Here is a 20,917-nt window from a genome sequence, read left to right on the forward strand (position 1 = left end):
GTCGTTGGTAGGCAACTACACCTAGTTGTCTAAGGCCAATAGATCCCAATACTCAAACATTCATGTTTGGGGCCTAAGACAAAAAATTGGCAAAATTTTCAAACAAACGGATATAAGAGATCAAAGTGCTAAAATACTTTGCAGAAAAGTAGCTTAAAAGTTCTAATAAAAAATTCAGAATAATATAAAACAAATAAATAGATAAATTGTGTATAAAATATAATACTAAAATAGAAGAGGATAAAGTTACAGCGCACTTTCCGATATGTTAAATCACAATAAAAAAGTATTAAAGATCCATGTGATGACGTCGGTCTTTGATTGACATTTGACGATGCCAATGCCACGTGGAAAGCTTGACATCCATGGGAGAAATCAAACTGTGGCATTTCAAGGTCGATAGTATTAGACACCAATAATGGCAGCTCAGGTAGGTCGACAGCTAAGGCCCTTGTCATAGGTCCCTAAATTTCAAAATAGAAAAGGTCGATTCGTACAAAAGATGGGAAGATTGTGGGAAAGATGGCCTAAATATTAGTCCAAAACTAATAATGTTATCGAGAATTTACTATATTTTAAAATAAAAGAAATTTTTATTTTTATAAAATATCTCATAAAAATAATATTATTTTATAAAAATATATTTATTATAAAATATAATTATATAATATATTGTAAAAAGTATTATATAGGTATCATTACCCAATGTTCATCGACAGATCATTTAATATATAGATTAGTTCCAACTTATTCACGATCTGATTTATTTAGATAGAATAAATTATTTATACCTGTTTTATAACTTTATCAACAAGTTTTGAAAAAGAAAATTTGATTTTTAGCTAATTATGTCTTTTAAAGTTTATATACACGTATATAAATAATTATATTGATAAGGGTCCGTGTAATATGTTTAGTATAAGGTAATTTCTTTTAGTCACTTCAAATATTTAAAGTAATCACATTAGAGGTGCCCACAAATATTGCGGGTAAGAAATAGAGTTTTTCTATAGTAATATGTATGGTAAGCATGTTTGGTAAATTGTTTAATGTTTGGTAAACATGTATATAAAAGTGCTTTAAAGTTAGTTACGCTAGTTTTTTAAAAATGGACTGTTATCTATATGAGCTTTACAATATATAAAAGCTTCAATTTAGTGTTTTTTTTATTAAAAAAAAAAAGACTTTTAGCTTGTATTAAGTGATTGAATCATTTTTTTAGATTTATCATACATATATATATATATATATATATTTTTAATCTAAAAACATACATTTAGGCTGTTAAAGGTACTTTTTAAGCATCCAAATTTAAACCCAAACAAGAAATAAATATACAGACAATACTGTAAAAATTAATAAATATAAAGTTCTTGAAACTCGTATATATGATCTGTTTTTTATACGAATTGTGTCGTTTAATTACTGATCATGATTTTATGCTCACAAACAATTAATTTAATTAATGAATGAACCCAAAAACCCTTTGTCAATTTCATTACGTACGTAGTTAGGCTTCTCGATCGAATGATGTTTTTTATTTACCGTCCTACTTATTGATGCTCACAAACGGATATATATATATAAGAGATGAATGAAAATGGTAAAGTACTTTTTGCAAAACATATCAACGTTCTAATGAAAAAGTCATTAAAAAGTAAATAAATTAAGCGTAGTCTTAATATATAGTACCCTTCATAATTTATTTTTCTTGCAATTAATTTACATCGATCACAATAGTTTTCCTCTCTTCTTTTTACATCACGCGTAAGATCTTTTCCTTCTCTTTCCTTTGAACCAGTCGTAATATTTGTTATCAACCAACTAATTAATTTTAATTGATCGTGGCTAATTACGAATTAGAATTGCTTGTCATCGAAACTCCATATCTTCGAAACATACGAGGGCATATAATTAATCGTTTTAGGCCTAAGATGAAGGGTCCGGATCTAGACATTTAAGCATTTTGATTAGTCAAGATAAATGATTGGTCTACGAAGAGATCATTTGAAAATAAATGTATAAATTAGCATAATTTAATATAATACATTAAATTATAAATTTCTTTTTGTTACGAAAGACCTGACATATTATATATGTCAAAGTTTACTTTCGTAAAATTCTTTTGTAGAATTATTATTAACCTTCTTTGATTGAACTCTCCCTTCATGAGCTGTAGGGTTTTTAGCCCTAGAACTTAATGCAATTTTATTTTAGAAATAACTCTTATAGTATGAGTTACTTGGAACTTAATGGTGAGCGTGGAACGATCGAAGTAAGGTCCTGGTCCCCGCTTGGGGGTTTTTCTTTTCTCTTGTTGTGGGAAGCTTTTTCTACGTTCTCGGAGGTCCTAGCCTTGGCCAGGGCTTGGCCTTCTAGTCCGCCCTTTCTAACTCTTTTTTCCTTTGTTCCATCAAGGCCAGTAAGAGGATTTCAAAAAAGCATTAAAGAATCCATACAAGTCTTTTGTCTTCCAAACAAGCGAACTTCACTAGGTTACAGGTTTCCTTGCTTTCTACCCTTTTAAGTCATAACCTATCTATATAATATGCTTCCTTTATTTATGTACCCTTTAAGGCCAAAACCGTTCTATATAATCTTCTCAACAGCAACGTCAATGTGGAAGGCTTCTGCTGCTTGGTAAATTTCCAAGGAAAAAGCGCCCTCAAAACTCTCATCCATGGCATTCTTAAGCTCAACACGACAAGTTTTCCGATCTAGCTCTCTCCTTCTGTTATTCTATTTTGTGAGTTCTAGCCGCACATGGGACCCCATCAAATGTTCATCAGGGAATACAAACTGCACAATCACAAATTTCTACGGAGCCTTTCCCGATAGAAGCGTTTGTCGAGTAGCAGAAGTGGTGTACCCATCCACAGAGGAAGAACTCATTTCAGTTGTAGCAAACGCGACCGCTAGCCGAAGGAAAATGAAGGTGGCAACAAGTACCTCACACAGCGTTCCCAAGCTAGTCTGTCCCGACGGCGAAGATGGACTGCTAATAAGCACGAAGTATCTGAACCGTACGTTGAAAATTGATGGTGAAGCTATGACGATGACTGTGGAGAGCGGTGTATTATTGAGGCAGATTATCAATGAAGCGACCAAGGCCAAGCTGGCCTTGGTTTCTACCCCGTATTGGTGGGGCTTGACAATTGGTGGCATATTGGGCACGGGTGCCCATGGGAGTACATGGCAGGGTAACGGAAGCGCAGTTCATGATTTTGTTGTGGAACTTCGAATCGTTAGTCCTGGTGGTCCTGAAGATGGTCATGTTAAGGTTCGGACGCTCAATGATGGGGACACAGATTTTAATGCAGCCAAAGTTTCGCTTGGAGTTCTCGGAGTTATTTCGCAGGTACGTTTTGCATGACGTTATTTATAATATGATCACTAGCTAGCCAACTTCAGCGACTCAGGCTCCATATGTTATCGACAACTCCTACTCCCAAGTTTTTGTGAAAAATATATGACAAAAGTTAATTCATAAATTAAATTTAAATTACGAGTTGACGTGGTCCGAAATGATCTTGTTAGCGTGTAAACCAGCTTAATTGGAAAGATGGATTTTACGTGATTAACCGACAATTTTATTTAGAGAAGTCTTCTTTCAATCACGATATATGTATCGATCACCCGTACTGACTCGATGATCATATTTTCCCGATCGGGTAGGTAACATTAATCTGATCAAGTTCTTAATTTCATTGAAAAATCATGCCCAAGTCTCCATTTGGCCATCTTTATACCTTGAGTCTTGTCTTTCAGCGCAGAGTACTGGGAATGGAAATATATTCTGAAGGACAAAGATACCCTTACACTCCTTTACCCTCAGGAACACATGTTAGTTTTAGTAAAGTACTCAAAGCATCTTTAAAAAAGATGAACCTACATATATGTTGCTTTAAGTTCCCTCTCCATTTTCTTTGTATACTCTTATGAGATAATGAATATTCTAGATTGAATTGGCATGTTTTCTTGAGTTCTGTCCTGTTTGCGACAATTCGAAGTGACCCAGCTACCAGCTAGCTGGACATACTTGTTACAGAAATTAAGCTTGTTACAGAAATTAAATTAAGAGCGAAGATAATACAAAGAATAATGCTACAGGACAATATAAAGTTTACTAGTTACTCAGAAGGATCTCTAGACGTGGAACCACCACATGGTTTATCAAAGAAAACACAAACGCAAAAAAATAGAGAAAACTATAATTTCACACTTTCTTTTTTGTGTTTAATTTTGAAATGTCTTTTTGTTTTGAATATTTATATTTTTATAATAAACAACGTGACATCATCATAAATTGAGAGGCTGCACTAAGTCAAAAGACGTGGGGAATATGGGTCCCATTCAGGGAGACTTTTATAATCGATGTTACCCTATCATTGCCCAAAGCATTATTGGTGGGGGCCCCAAACATTTTTTCAAATTCATTTTTCTATGAATTTGAAAAAATGGTCATGTGTTAAGACTATAGAGCGCTGCTATGGTTGAAAGTTATTGTCAGTGCATTTGTATCTTTTTAAATATTGAAAAAAATATATGTAAATGTACTATATTTATATATTTATATTTCTAGGGTATATGATACATATTTATAATGAAAAATGATATATACGAGTTTTCCTTTTTTTTTTTGATAATTACATGGTCAACATTAATTATAAAGAAAGATATTAAAAATAAATTTAAAGAAAAATAAAGAAAAATCTTGCATAGAAAAGATAAAATATTACAACAAAGAAAATCTGTAAAAGGACTCCAAGAAGAATACAAACTGATTATATGCCTTGGGTTTTTTAATATCATGTTAAGATTTTATACGTTTTAAAGATTTTAATGGTAAAATTTTAAAATTCTAGGAAGAATTCAAAATTTAGAAAAATCTATTATATATTTAGTTTCATGACACAATCTAACCCCAAAATGCGAGTCATCAATTTTCTGTAAATATTTAAAAATACATCAAAATAATAATTTTTTTCCAAAAATTTTGAGAGGATCTGTTGCTCTCGCTAGCCCCCCCTAAGGCATTGTTTGTGTAATGGATTTAACATTACCGAAATATAAAATATTTTTTAATTTTTAATTTTTTAACTTTTTTATCTAATTATTATATTATCATTACAGCTTTTACGAACTAATTCAAAACAAAATACAAAAATTAATACAATATTTTCAAACTTCAAAATAAAAATAATATTCAAATAACTATATTCAAACAATTTTTGAATATTATAATATTTTTATTCAACTTTTTTCTATCTCATTTCTTAAAACCTAGTGAAATATTCTAATTCTAAATATTTTACATATAATTTCATTACAATTCACAAAATTATGAAATATTTCCAAGTGTCCAAGCATGCCCTAAGCCAATGTTTAGTTATTAGAGTGAGCTCAATTCATCACAAATCAATTATTGATAGGATCTGTTACCTTTTTGGACTTTCCATAAAAAGCTAAACTCATCTCAATCTATTCCATATATTCAAATATATATTTCAACTTAATTACATTCAAACACATCTTAATAACCCACAAAATACTATTATTCATTGGTCAACTCAAATAATTGAAAATCTCCTAGCATGCAAACAAAGCCTAAATCTACCTATGCGCATAGATGCCATACGCATGCCAGGACTCATTTGAACAACAAGTTGCAAATAAGTTTTTATTCTTAAAACAAATAACTGAGCTACTGGGGCGAAGCCGCGCACACACATTTGTATATATATATATATATATGAAAAATTTTATTCAGCAACCCTACCTTATATATTTGCCTTTATTTTTTATCTTTTATTTTTTTCCCTCAGTAGGTGTGTGGTGTAAGGCTGCTGAGTAGAAGAACTATATATATAATAGTAAAAGTTTATTTTATTTTATTTGAATCCGTACACATATACATATTGATATATATATATATTATGTACTCTACGTGTAGCTATATATAATGTACGTAGTCCTACATAAGATGACATGAAAAAGAAAACAAGCAGTATTTTCCAATGTCTAAAATGATATTGTAATCGACTAGCTAATTACATTATCAAGGTGATATCTATTTAAAACTTTATGATATTCAGATCATTTGTATAAATAAATCAAATTGAAACCCCATTTACCAACGTGCCAAAGTCATGAATGGCTAAGAAAGAAAACTGTTCACATTTGCAGGTCACTCTTAAACTACAGCCTCTCTTCAAGAGATCCATTGAGTTCAAAAGTATGAATGACTGGGACTTGGGAGATCGAATTGCGAATTTTGGGAGAAAGCATGAGTTTGCTGATATAACTTGGTACCCTAATCAACGCATGGCAGTCTATCGGATAGATGATCGTGTCCCCATGAACACGTCTGGTGATGGTCTCTATGATTTCACGCCATTTCGCTCTAGATCTTCCGTTGAAGTGGCCATTATCAGAACCAAAGGTTAGCCAATTTCAACACCCTCTCCAAAAATTGTGTGATGGTAGTTCTGATGACATGTTTTTGTGCTTTTTTAAATAGAGGAGCTTCTAGAATCCACTGGGGCTATCGAGGGAAAGTGCCTCTCTGCAGAAGCAAGTGTTTCTAAACTCGTGGATGGTGCCTATGGTTTAACTAACGATGGTATTGCTATTTTCTTTCACATTTTCCAAACATTTCTATTCGAAATTGAAGTGTGTTTCCTTAACGGAAGCAATGTATTTGGATTATTAGGTAAATCCTTTGAAGCCTATCCGGTTGTTGGATATCACAACAGGTTTCAAGCATACGGAACCTGCCTAGACAGTCTTGAGGATCCGGAGATGATCAGTAACGTATGTCCATGGGACCCAAGAGTTAAGGGTCATAGGTTCTTTCACCAAACCACATTTAGCATTGGCTTGCCCATGGCTAAGATATTCATCCAAGACGTGCAAGAGCTAAACGACTTGGTGCCCAAAGCAATGTGTGGCGTTGAACTTTATAATGGAATCCTCATACGCTACGTTAAGGCTTCGACTGCTTACCTGGGTAAGGAAGAAGATGCAGTGGAGTTTGATATCACATATTATCGAAGCAAAGACCCTAAAAGTCCTAGGCTTTACGAAGACATATTAGAAGAAATTGAGCAACTCGCACTTTTCAAGTACGGGGCACTGCCCCATTGGGGAAAGAATAGGAACCTAGCGTTCGAGGGAGCGATCGAGAGGTACAGAAATGCCACAGAATTCTTGAAGGTTAAAGATGTTTACGATCCATTAGGTCTATTCTCTAGTGAGTGGACAAATAAAGTTCTGGGTTTGGAAAGAGGGTTGACTGTAGATGAGCAGGGTTGTGCACTAGAAGGGTTGTGCATATGCTCAAACGACAGTCATTGTAATCCAAACAAGGGCTATTATTGTAGATCAGGAAGAGTATACAAAGATGCTAGGGTTTGTCGTTTTACAGCTGAAGATATATGCCCCGCAGAAGGTGGTGGCGACTCATGCAATATGGCCCAGTACCATACCGAGTTATGAAGGGATTCTCAACGTGTTTCATTTCCTCGTTAAGGAAAAGTTTCAGGAACCAGCAAACTTGAGTAATTAATCCAAATCACTCTTTGCTTGAACTGCTTCGATTGCTCTGATTAGAAAAAAGATTGAGATTCAAGTGCTTGATCTGTAATGAATCCATAATATTGTTATGAATTATATTAATCAGAATATTACTATTTGAAAAATATATTCATTTCACTCTTATTCTATCATCATGACGATTGACTCTTCACAGGTATTTTTTTTTTTAATTTATTATATATTGTTTGATAAATTTATTTGTAAATTTGGCTGCACATATATTTTGTAAATCTTATTTAGGTACATTTACAACCTAAAAATACTCAAGAACTTCAAAAACTTTTCACCGTTCGTGAAATAACAGGGAGTCTCATTCAACAAAAAATACAAAAAATAATTGTCATCTTTTGCTCATACCAATCATCCGCTTAATCAGTTGCACAAAATGGAGGTATTCTCTAAGATTAATCTTCACTCAAGATATACTCGATTCCAATCGCCGGAAAAGTCCTTAATTAATGTTGTGAGAGCATGCTAAAATTAAATAGCTTGATATTCACTTTAAAATTAGCAGTACTTCAAACCCATGTTACCAAAAAGTGAAACGTTTTTCAATGGTAAAACTTTGTAATAAAGCTTTACAATTAAAACACTACAATAAAAAGCTCTATTACATACAACAATCTCAAACAGGCACTAAGTCGAGTCCAGATCATTGCACATGCGTAGATAAATTGGTTCTCGATAATCTTTTTTGCTAAAACTTCAAAGTTTTGCTACTAGTAATAGAAGACTTATATAGTTTGTGGGGGCTTGCAAATAATTTGGAGCTCTTACTGTTTATTTTGGACGCTGTATCACCGACGGGCTTCAAGTATGAGTGTTGAATGCCGAGAGCATCGGCAGGAGAATCCAGGGAGGTTAGCGTTTACGGTACTATAGCTGTAACTATTTTTCACATGATGATGATCATGTCGTATTGCTAGAAGGCATAAATTGGATGGTGCAAGAAGATGATGCGATAAAAGAATAATGAATATATACATTTGGTTAATTGTTTGTCTCAAGGCATGATATACATACTCGATTTCATTATATGCCTATCTGCAGTGAAATATAACATTATCGATCTTTCTCAATATTTATATAAACATCCATCAAAAGGAATTTGATTAGAGTTCTTAAAGTCAAACATAGTTTATGTGGCGCCGACCTCGACCCCGCTTGTGTTTTGGTAGAAGTCATGACCCTGGGATGTCAGCCTCAAGGGTCACACACCTCCAAGACATTGTGACATCAAGTGAGTGCATACATGCTAAGTGCGCAGTTAATTCGTAGCGGAAAAAATATAAGGATAGCCATTAAATCTAACAGTACTAGAATTTAAACTTACATCACCCAACAAATTTCATAAGCCACCAGTCTTTCCAAACTATGGCATTGAAATTTTACAGTCATCCAAATCAAATTAACCTAAATAACAACACAACAAAAGGGGAAAAAGGCTCCAAATCTTCATTCCTCAAGCGGAGCTGAACCTCATGCTCATAACCCTCCTCTGCATCAAAGTCTATATTTCCACAAAGCAGAACTACAAGTAGGAACACCACAGTGAGATTTTATAAAATCTCCATAAGTGGAATTAAAACTAACACTCGAAAATGTGAAATTATGGAAAGTAGGAATTTAAAGGAATTACAACATTTAACATTTTTTCAAACACAACATTATACCTGGTTCTCGTACAAGACACCCCACACCTGAAAATCACATTTTTATTATGAAAGCATTCATTTTGAAATTAAGGTATGCACCATGGTATCCCCTATGGACCATCCGCACACTCTGACTTCTCTCGTCACACCATGGATAATGATCATGCGTGTGGCTTTATAACAAACGATGCCTAGTTCTACGCCTAGCTCATAATGGATCAGTCATTCTCTAACCTTCGTTAGAGGCAACAAAGTAGATCTAAGAGCGTCACCATCTTGCTTGAGCCCATTTTTGCCAAATGAAAATCCAGGGAATGTCACGCTGTTTAATATGTTCCCAAGTGACCAGAAGTGTAACACCCAGCCCGAGCTCATGAACTATTATTTTATTTAGGTTAAAAGTTTTGGGACATGTTGGATTATTATGGAATTAGAGAATAGACCCATTGGAAAGTTTGGAAACTTGGCCAAAATATATATATATATATATATAAATGTGTTTGTATCCTATTCATGCACGTTGATCTCTACTGTCTCTTTCATTAGGTTTCCAACATGTATGCATAGGTAACCATAGACTTAAGATCACACTTCATTCAGCACTTTCTCTCACCATGAAGACCCACGTCTGACGTCTCACCACCTTACACAGTTTTTGTTTTTGTGCAACTGATCATCACCGCACAACCACCCAACGGTTACACCTTCCCGTCACTCGCTCCCAAGTTTTTATTTTTATTTCCCACTCATCCGCTCCTCCCTTTGTACAAGAAGTTTCCCGCATCAAGCATGGCAACTGCATGGTAACCGCTCCTCCATGCAAGTAAACACCTTCCTTTTTATTTTTTTTCTCTTACCCATGCGCTTCTTCGATACCAGGCATTTCAGTTTCTCAATACACTTCACCATCTAGATCGATGCTCACTATCTCTATTTATCTATCTTCTCAGCACCAAGTCGCAAGGCACCTGGAAACAACACCATCCAACCACCACGAACCAGTTGCTGCCGATGTGAACCCGAGATACCCACCAATCTTCTCGACGGAAGCCACCAGTACATCCATGAAGCCCAGCCGTGTTCAAGCACCGTCAATCACTCACCACTGAACCACCCCATGCTGCGACACCGTGAGCCTCCTTCACGCCTCCTCCCTCTCTCGGTTTCTTCCCCACAACCCAACGGCCTGCAAGACCACCACAGAAGTTTTCGCTCATCCTCGGTGCAACAAAGAATTCCTCCACCGTGCTGCCCCTACACCATCAAGCCACCGTTCAAGCCACTGCATGTCCCCTGTTTTTGACCCCCAAAACAAAGCAATAAAACCAATTTTCCCCACCTCAGTTCTGCAACCCCGTGACACGTTGATGAAGCTTAATGATGCCGACCAGCAACCCTTCCGCCACCCACATGCCACTCCATGATTTGCCGCCACCGCTTTTTCAGTAACATCTCACTCTCCGTCACGCCGTGTTCACTCTCTCGCTCTCTGTTCTCTCTCGCTCATCATTCTCTCTCTCTCTCTCTCTCTCTCTCTCTCTCTCTCTCTCTCTCTCTCTCTCTCTCTCTCTCTCTCTCTCTCTCTCTCTCTCTCGTCCAGTGCCATGCCACCGTCAACCTCTGCCCAGCTCACTATCCCATCGCGCCTCTCATCCTTTGTCGGTGAGTTTGTCTCTGCACTGCACAGTTTTGGTTCAAGGTTCATTTTTTTTATTTCGTGTATTTGTTGTTTGCTACCACAAAGAGCACGTGCAGTACTAAATAATAATATTTTAATTTAAAATACTTTAAAATCGATTTAAGTCTATCTTACTAAATGAGTTTTGCTATCTATATTATTTAAATTTGATATAATTGTTTTGTTAGGTTGTAAATTAAAAGTATAGATTGGCTATTATATTTCAGAAACTGTTGAAATATTTTAGATGAGTTGATTTCATAGAAAATATTTCAAGGTTTTAATTATATGATCTAGCATTAAATTTTACAACTAGATTTGGTAGTAAATTGTAAGCATTTAATCTTTTGTTTTAAAAACTTTAAGCCTATTATATAGAAATAAATATTTGATAGTTTTAAATTAGATATTGATTAATAGTTTACATTGATTTTTAATATAAGTATTATCATGGATATTTTACGAGCTACTATTGTTTAAGAGAATTACGATTTCCTACTACATTACATGTTCGTAGTATTAAATTTTGATTTCAATAATAATTTATAAAGATATGAGTTTTAAATATGACTAAGTTAATTTTTGAAATGAATTTAAGTTGTTTTTCGAGATTCGATAAATTTAGTAAGTGATGGTATTTTAGGGTTAAGAAAATTTTAGGTTTCTTTGAAAGATTAAAATAGGTTAATGTTGGCATTTCGAGTTTAGGTATTGAAATACATTTCAACCGGAAATTTAAGAAAGTTAAGTTTGACTATTTTATAGGTGATGATCGAATTTCTATTGGCACTGTTATGAGAGTTGGTTTTGTTTTGCTTTGTCGACTTAGTATATTGGAAAGTTGATATTTATTTTGAGATTTTGTAGTGTTTAGAATGATTATATTTGGGTAGTTGATTTGAAAGAGAGAGTCCTATGCGTCATTGAGAATTTGGAGTCTATGTCTATATTGTGAGATATGATTTTTGTGATAAGAAGTAACTCTTTGATGCCTTCAGGATCAAGCCATTACAAGAAGAGTTCCATTGATAATACCCCATCTTGACTTAGGATCATGATTTAGGTGCGGAGGTAGAATGTCTAGATGATCGAGGTGTCCTGAGCTCTATTGCTAGTTATGGTCACTCCCGTTAGTGGGTGGCATGGTGGTCCTAAGGGTGGTGGCATGGGTATCTCAAGCTGAGAGAGATAGAGAGATAATCCGTGTGTGTTGCAGAGACAAAGACACAAAGGCACAAGAGGGATGGAGAGTGGTGGAGACAAAGGGATAGAGAATGGTGAAGATAGAGTGATAGAAGACACAAGAGGGATTGAGTATGGCAGAGACAGAGGTTGAGAGAGGGAGGAGCCCACTTTGGCTGACATTGGATGGTGAGTCACGACAGTCTATCAGTAGCTGTAGGGCTTTTCAACCCACAAGCTTTGTGCTTTGAGAGAGAGAGAGAGAGAGAGAGAGAGAGAGAGAGAGAGAGAGAGAGAGAGAGAGAGAGAGAGAGAGAGAGAGAGAGAGCATGATACAGAGAGAGACGGTGGTTGCTCGTGCTGCGGCCATGGCTGAGGGAAATGTGAGAGAAATTAAGGGAGGGGAAGAGAAAAATTGAGAGGGTGGAGGTGAGAGCTCTCGCATGGCGGAGAGGTTACTAGTGGTTAGGCATTACGGCAGTGCATGGCATCACTATGTGAGGCAACGTGACCAATAGTGATGATGGAAGATCATAGCGCATGTGGTTGAGAGTGGAGTGAAATAGAGATGGGGGGAGAGGTGTTCAGCACAAGTTGGGGGGGGGGGGGGGGGGGGGGGTGTGGTGGTGCCAAGATCTAGAGTACGGCTAAGTGTGAAGACTAAATCTAACTTCGACACCAACTCCACTCCGTTCTGACATGTCGACTCCGACTCCAACTCCAACTTCAACTTTGCTATCCGACTTTGCCACCAATATTGTACAAGCATTATAAAAATATATGTACTTTCTATACATTCATCATACATATCTTACATAACTATAACTTATATAGTTAGTTAAATTTAATAATAGTATATGCTAATTGTTATAAAATAATGTACATTTTTTATAAGAAAGACTTTCATTAAATTGAATTAGAAACATTACAGCCCATGTTTATCAACCCAAACAACAGACCTAACACAATTGGGTATAAACCCTTCCCACACACTCAGGTCCTCAATATGCCAAGCATACATTGCTAGCTTATCCACCCCTTCATTACCAAGATGTCCAACTTGTTGTATATTGAACTGAGGGAACATATGCATAAGCCCTTAGATATCTTTCACCAAGTTACCTAGTAGTGACAAGGAAACTCACTCTTCTTGAATAGTCTGGATTACCATAATCAAAGAATCACTCTCAATGATTAACTTGTTGATGCATCTGTGTATGCATAGTGAAGTCCCCTTAAAATGGCCAATAACTCAATCTCAAGAGGATTTGTTACACCCTTTTCCTTCATACTAGAAGCAAAAAGTACATCACCTTTGTCATCTCTGAGGATTGCACTTGTGCTTGCTCTTTTTAGATCTTAGAAGAGAGCACCATCTACATTCAGCTTAAGAGAAGGTGGTGGCATCCAAATTCCATATGACCTCTTATTCACTCCTCTACTATCTTTAAAATCTGACCCTAACGAAAGGGCATTGTGAGCAAAAATAGTAGGAAACACCTCTTTGTCCTAAAAAAGTTTTTGATTTCTACCATACCAGAACCCCTATGCCATAAGTGAAACTTTCTCTACTAGATGGCTAAACAAAACAGACAAGATCATCAAAGCCAGTGAAATTTACTTCTAATAGATACCATAGCTCATTACTTTCCCAACACTGTCTTAGTCTGGGACATTTGCAAAGGGTGTGAACCACATATTCTGCTGTAGTACCACAAAAACTACATAGAAATTGAATTTTGTAGGAAGTCCATTCTTGCGAGCATGCCACATAAACACCTTAATCTTGTTAGGGATGTGGTGCATTTATATCCCTTTCCATATTTTCTTTTGGTTTGCAGTAGTGAAGGACTTAGCTTGTCTAGCTTCATGCTCCAACACTCTGAAGAACTTATAAGCACTCTTGACACTAAATTCCCCATTCTTTTTTGGCTTCCAAATTAATTTGTCAAGGTATACTCCAAAACTAATTGGAATTTTGAACACTTCTATTGCAGTAGAAACTGGGAGCAACTAGTTTACTTTCTCCACGTCTCACCACCTAGTGGTCTGATCAATAAGGGAATCAACCTTCTAATTAGCATCTAACTCAACCCCATGAACACATTTTTTCTGTAGCTTATGATTTAGGACTCAATAATCAGTCCACACATTAATTTTACTGTAGTCCCCACCCTCCATCTACAGCCCATCTTCATGTGTTTCTTGGAACCCTAGATACCTCTCCAAGCATACGATGGGGATTGACCCAACTTAGCATTTAGAAAATCAGTCTTGGGAAAAAATTTTGCTTTATAAATCTTATGTAGAAGAATGAACTGCGCAGTCATAATTCTCCAGCCATGTTTGGCCAAGAGAGCCATATTAGATAGCTCGAGAACTCTAAAACCCATCCATCCATTGGCCTTTCAGTCACATCTTTCTCCAACTGACCTAATGGATCTTGTTCTCCTCATTTTCGTAAACCCCACTAGAATTTTGCCATCATTCTCTCCAGCTCCTTGCAAAAACCATCTGGTAGCTGGAAGCAGCTCATGGTGTAAGTGAGGATTGAAATTTGCACTGCCTTTATCAAGATTTCCTTCCCACCTTGTGACAACTTTTCTTTCCAACACCTTAATTTCTGCCATACTTAATGTTTAATCTTAGAGCACACTTGATTTTTTGCATGCCTAATAACAAAATGGTAATCCCAAGTATTTATCATATTGTTGATGCTATTGTACTGTACTCCCCACAATGCTAGAAGCTCATCTTGTCTATTGGTTTGGAAATTTTTGCTAAAAACCATTGTTGTCTTAGATCTATTAATTTGTTGGCTTAAAGCTTGTTCATATATTCCAAGAAGCTGTTGAATCATCAGATTCTCCTACGTGTTAGCTTTACAAAAAAAAAAAAAAAACAAAGTTATATGCAAATATTAGATTATTAACCCAAGGTGCCCCTCTACATACTTGAATGCATTTGAGTTGATTAGCAGCTTCAACTTGTTGAAGAAGGCAAGCAAGGCCTTCTATGCAAAGTAAGAACAAGTATAGGGAGAGAGGATCCCCCTACTTTAGCCCTTGAGTAGGAATAATGGGACCCTTAGGCTCCCCATTTATCAAGATAGATAAGGTGACATATTTAACACAAAACATGATAAGTTTGACCCAATGAATACTAAATCCCATTTTCACCATAGTGGCTTTAAGGAAAGACCAGCTAATTCTGTCATATGCTTTGCTCGTGTCCAACTTATCTCTACCCTTTCTTTGTTTCCTAAACATATGAACAATTTCATGAGCAACAAGGACATTATCAGTAATTAAGTGCCCGAGAACAAAAGCACTCTGAGAAAGGGAAATTACATAAGGTAGAATGCCCTTAAGCCAATTGGTAGCCACTTTGAGATAATCTTATAGATAACATTATAAAGGATTGTTGGTCTGTAATCATTAATAGAAACTGGATTTTTCTTTTTAGGGACCAATGCAATAAATGTATGATTAATGGGCTGAGGGAATTGACCAAAATTGAGAGCAGCTTTTGTCACTGACTTTTCCACAATATGCCAATACTTTTGGTAAAGGAGAGGGGCCATCCCATCATGACTTGGTGCTTTGGTAGGGTTCATTTGCTTAAGGGCATCGATAATATCAAGTTCTATGAGTCTTTATGATAGCAGCTGGTTCATTTCATCAGTAACTTTGCCTTGTAATCTACCCAAGAACTCCACATTGTCACTCTGAATAGGAGCCCAGAATAAGTTTTGAAAATAGTCCACAATGACCTTGTCTTGAGCTTCCTGTACATGCCAGGGTCCCTCTCCTATGAAAGTATTTTGTATTAAGGTCACCCTCCTTAGATCAAAGAGGTTTAGATCTCTATCTCCATATAATTTCTTCCTTTTGAAGCCAATGTTGTACCTCTCCTCTGATCTCCTTTTGCAAATTCACATTTTGAAGTTAAGGGTCTTCCATAAGAGCCATATTCAACTTGGCTCTTGCTTTCTTAAGGTTCTGATAAATATTTTCAAATGAATTTTTGTTCCACAAATCCAATTTATGTCTATAACCCCATGCATATAATCCCTTCCTACATGACACTACCATGATTTAAGTATCACTCAGTCCTTATTTCCAACCCAAATTATTTCAAACCTAAAGGGTCTCTTCCCTTCTCTTTGAAAGTCAGCTTCATAAATTTGCAAGAATACTGGAAGATGATTTGAGTGAGCAGCTATACCATGTTTGACCTTATGGTAGGGAACATTTGACCTTGTGGTGCTTGACGACAGCGACAGCGGTGAGAATGGTAGAGTGCGAAACCATCGTTGAGAAAAAAGTGAAAATGCGATTTTAGCCTTCAGTTTCTATTTATATACATTTAACGTTTGAACGTTGATACCACTAACATTTGAACGTTAATAGAAACCGTCATTGACGTTCGAATGTAAAAAGAAACCGTCGATGACGTGCAAACGTTATGGTAAATGTTTGAACGTTGAAAGTTGACGTGTGAACATTGCCACATGTATAGACTTGAATCATCATATTGAATAATATTATATATATACTTATATATAATAATATATATTACTAATTTATACCTATATTATGAAAACATATATATTTTGTACTTTACATATATTATGTACTATAGTATGTTATATGTATATTATACTATTAAACTATACTATATTATATGTATGTACATTATACTATTATAAGAAACTATATTATATTGTATATTATACTATTATAATAGACTATAATATATATAATATATTGTAATATAATATACTTCAAATTATAGAGCATGGGAAGTCTAACGAATTCTTTCCCCCCTTGTAACCTCTCCCTTTAAAAAGCTTTGTTATAGCATTCCACAACTCAAAGAGAAGTGAGGAGTTTTGACAGAAGTATACGGCTTAGATATTTGATGCCAATGAAGATGGATATAGGATTTGTAATTAAGCATACCAAAAACTCGAGGCTTCCAACAAAGACAACAGTTTTGAATCTACCAATATAAGTATCTGCAAGGAGAGCTGCCAAATTGGAGAGAATGTAAGCAGTGCCCATGTAGTTGGTTAGCTGATTAGCAGCCTAGGTAAGTTCCATGTGCATCATTTGTTACCATCAGTGATGACGATAGCTACTTCCAACACTCGGTTGTATAGGAAGGTATTCCAACAATTGCAAGTTTTGGGGCTAGCCCGTGAACATGTTGGACTAGGAGTGGTAGGTTTGCAAAGGTCAGGTGGTGAGACATTTTTGGCAGGTGCTCAGAGATACGAGGGTGGTGGCAGGGGTGTTGTTGGTCTAAATGAGGAAACGATGCATTAAGTGTTGATTATAATGAAGAGCCAGTTGGGTGAAATGACTCAGGTTTCTTGTCTCTCCTTTGAGGGAGGCCCACTTTCCGAAGCTGTGTTAGAAGTGGTTGCCCTGTGTTTGCTTGGATCATTTTCCTATTTTGTTAGAATGTGAGGTATTCATGGGGGATGCCGGTATTTTAAGTTTGAAAAGTGGTTAGCAGCTGATGGTTTTGTTGAGAAGGTTTGTTCTTGGTGGTCTTCTTATCAATTTAGGGGTACTCCCATTTTTATTCTTGCATGTAAGCTTAAAGCTCTTAACCAAGATTTAAAGAAGTGGAACTTGGAAGTCTTTGGTAGCATTGACAACTAGAAGAATACCTTAATGGAGGAGCTACATGAGTTAGAGGGGCGAGATTACACAAGAGACACCTCGGAGGAGTTATTGATGAGGAAGAGTTTGGTTGTGACTAAACTAGAGAGACAATTGTTGATGGAGGAGCTCATGGCGATAAAAATCCAGGGCCCTTTGCTTAAAAGAAGGTGATAACTGCACAACGTTTTTCCATAAAAGTGGCTAATTCACATAGGTGCAATAATTCTATTGAGACACTTCATTCAGGTAATCAGGTGCTCTCTTCCCTCTCCAAATTAGAGAACCATATTGTGCATTATTATGAGAACCTTCTCATGGAGTCGACCTGTTGGTGGCTGAAGCTCGATGATTTGTTTTTTGAGTCTGTTGATTTGTAGAGTGCAAGCTGGTTTGAAAGACCTTTTGAAGAAGATGGAATTTATAAGGTCATTAGCGGTATGGCTAATGACAAAGTGCCGGGTCCGGATGGCTTTCTGAAGGGATTCTTTCAAGATTGTTAGGAGATTGTGAAATATGATGTTATGTGGGTTTTTCTTGAATTCCACTCCTCAAAAAGTTTGAGAAATGCCTCAATGCGACATTCATTGCTCTCATATTGAAGAAACATGGGGATACAAAAATTGAGAATTTTTGCCTTATAAGCCTTGTGAGTGGGGTATACAAGATTATTTCGAAAGTTCTTGCTAATCGGTTAAGCTTGGTAATGGAACAAATTATTTCTAAGCCTCATAATGCATTTTTCCAAGGGAGACAAATACTTGATTTAGTTCTCATTGCCAATGAGTGCTTGGATCATAGGTTGAAGGAGGGAGTACCAGGCATTCTATGCAAGCTTGACTTGGAAAAAGCATATGACCATATAAATTGAGAATTTCTCTTTTATTTGCTTAGAAAGTGTGGATTTGGTGATAGGTGGATTTCAGGGATTTGACATTGTGTTACTACTGCTCCTTCTTAGTGCTAGTTAATGGCACCCCATTTGGATATTTTAACAGTTCCCATGGATTGGGATAAGGGGATCCGTTGTCTCATTTTCTTTTTGTTATTGTTATGGAGGCACTTGGTTGGATGCTAACGGTTGCTATTGAAGGAGGTTTTATAGCCGAGTTTTTGGTGGGTAATGGTACTAATGACTCTATCATTACCTCACATCTCTTATTTTCATTTGACAAAACTTTTATGAAGTGGATCTTGTCCAAACTCAAGCTTTACGAGCACTTTTGTTATGCTTTGAAGCCGTGTCAGGGCTTATTATAAACCTTGGTAAGTATGAGATGGTGGCGGTGGGTGTGGTGCCTAGAATCAATAGTTTGGCAAGTCTCTTGGGTTGTAAAGTGTCTTCTTTGCCTATGAAATATTTGGATCTTCCATTGAGGGCAACCTTCAAAGCTAGAGCTATTTGGGATGGGGTTATTGAGAAAGTTGAGAAAAGGTTGGCTGTTTGGAAGCGGTTGTATTTATCAAAAGTGGGTTGACTCACTCTAATTAAGAGCACTTTATTTAACCTTCTGACATATTTTTTTACGTCTAGTTCCATTGCCTACAAGGGTGGCGAATAGGATCGAGAAGTTATTTTGGGCTTTCTTGTGGGGTGGAGAGGGGGAGGAAACAAAATTCCATCTTGTTAATTGGAATAAAGTTTGCTTCCGAATCTAGATAAGTGGATTGGCAGTATGCAACTTGAGGACCTGCGATAAAGCTCTTTTGGGGAAATGGATATAAACGTACCACTTGGAGGGGGATTTGTTGTGGAAGGAAGTTATTTACTTTCTACACATAAGTGCTTCCCCGGGGGGGGGGGGGGTTGGGGCTCCATTGTAGGGGGTATGGCATGGGTTTGTAGAAATTTACTAGGAGGGGTTTGGTAGTGTTTTGAAAACCATATTCATTTTGTGGTTGGAGAGGGTACCAGAATTAGGTTTTGGCATAATATTTGTTGTGGGGAGCATGCTCTTGAAAGGACCTTCCCAGCTCTCTATAGTATTGCAGTTAACAAGGATGCATCTATGGTGGATCTGCTTGCATTTTCTCATGGTTCTCACCAGTGGAATGTCCTATTTAATACGGATAATCATGATTAGGCATTCCATACCATTACAGAATTTCTCAAATTGATATACTTGACAAGAAGTATAACAGCACAAGGGGGATAGGATGCAGTGGAGGTCCATTGGCAGCAAGAAGTTTATAGTCAATGCGTATTACAAAATACTGGCATCACAAGGTAATGTACCTTTCCCATGGAAAAGTATTTGGAGGTCTCGCGTGCCTTCCAAAGTAGCTTTTTTTGTATGGACAGTTACTCTGGGGAATATTTTGACTGCAGACAACTTAAGGAAGAGGGGGAGTCATTGTGATGGATTGGTGCTATTTGTGCAATAAACATAGAGAATTATTGGATCACTTGCAATTGCATTGTGAGGTGACAAGAGTGTTGTGGAATGGGATCTTTAGAAGAGTTGATTTTTTGTATAAACTGTCACGAAAACTGATTTTTTGTGATGGTTTGGGGACTATCACCAATTCCAAAGCATCACTAAATGATATTTTTGTTGTAGTGACTACTTCCATGATCAAGACAAATCATTGCAGTCAATATTTAATAGCTTATTTTTCACAAGCTATGATCTATAATTTTAAAATCATTAGCAATCACGGTTTAGGACTACATATAATATATCACATGAAGTATATGCAATCATGTAACACAGGCATAAGTTTATTAATCTTCAGACATAAATAAAATGAGCAAATTCAAATGGTTTAGGAAAATAGGTATAGGAATCCCCCACTTGTTTATCAAATAAATGATATGGTACTACTTCTACATCTCTTCCTTTTAAGAAACTAGTACATCACATAGTGTTTACTTAGGGCTGCAAATGACTCAAGCCGAAATTGATCAATGGTGCTCGAGCTTGATTATTATGTTTACTCACTCAAATTCAGCTCGACTTGAATAAAACTTGAATATCCTTTTTTGAACTCAGCTTGCTAACTATTAATGTTGTTTGAATTCAGCTCAAACATGACAAAAAATAAACAAAATATAAGTTATGGATATATTATAGCATACATTGCAAGATATTATATATATATATATATATATATATTTAAGTGTATTGCAAGTG

At 36.1% G+C, this 20,917-nt stretch overlaps 1 protein-coding gene across 1 annotated transcript; it reads left to right on the forward strand.

The window, feature by feature from the left end:
• The first annotated feature begins 2,238 nt into the window (after window positions 1-2,238).
• Window positions 2,239-7,730, forward strand: LOC122314588 (probable L-gulonolactone oxidase 6). The gene is made up of 5 exons (XM_043130156.1): window positions 2,239-2,502; window positions 2,610-3,358; window positions 6,187-6,442; window positions 6,521-6,622; window positions 6,713-7,730. The coding sequence occupies exons 2-5, from the start codon at window positions 2,681-2,683 to the stop codon at window positions 7,495-7,497; spliced, it is 1,821 nt and encodes a 606-aa protein (XP_042986090.1). The 5' UTR covers window positions 2,239-2,502; window positions 2,610-2,680; the 3' UTR covers window positions 7,498-7,730.
• The last annotated feature ends 13,187 nt before the right edge of the window (window positions 7,731-20,917 follow it).

The sequence above is a fragment of the Carya illinoinensis genome, chromosome 1 (assembly GCF_018687715.1).
Source record: "Carya illinoinensis cultivar Pawnee chromosome 1, C.illinoinensisPawnee_v1, whole genome shotgun sequence".
In the NCBI taxonomy this organism is placed as follows: Eukaryota; Viridiplantae; Streptophyta; class Magnoliopsida; order Fagales; family Juglandaceae; genus Carya; species Carya illinoinensis.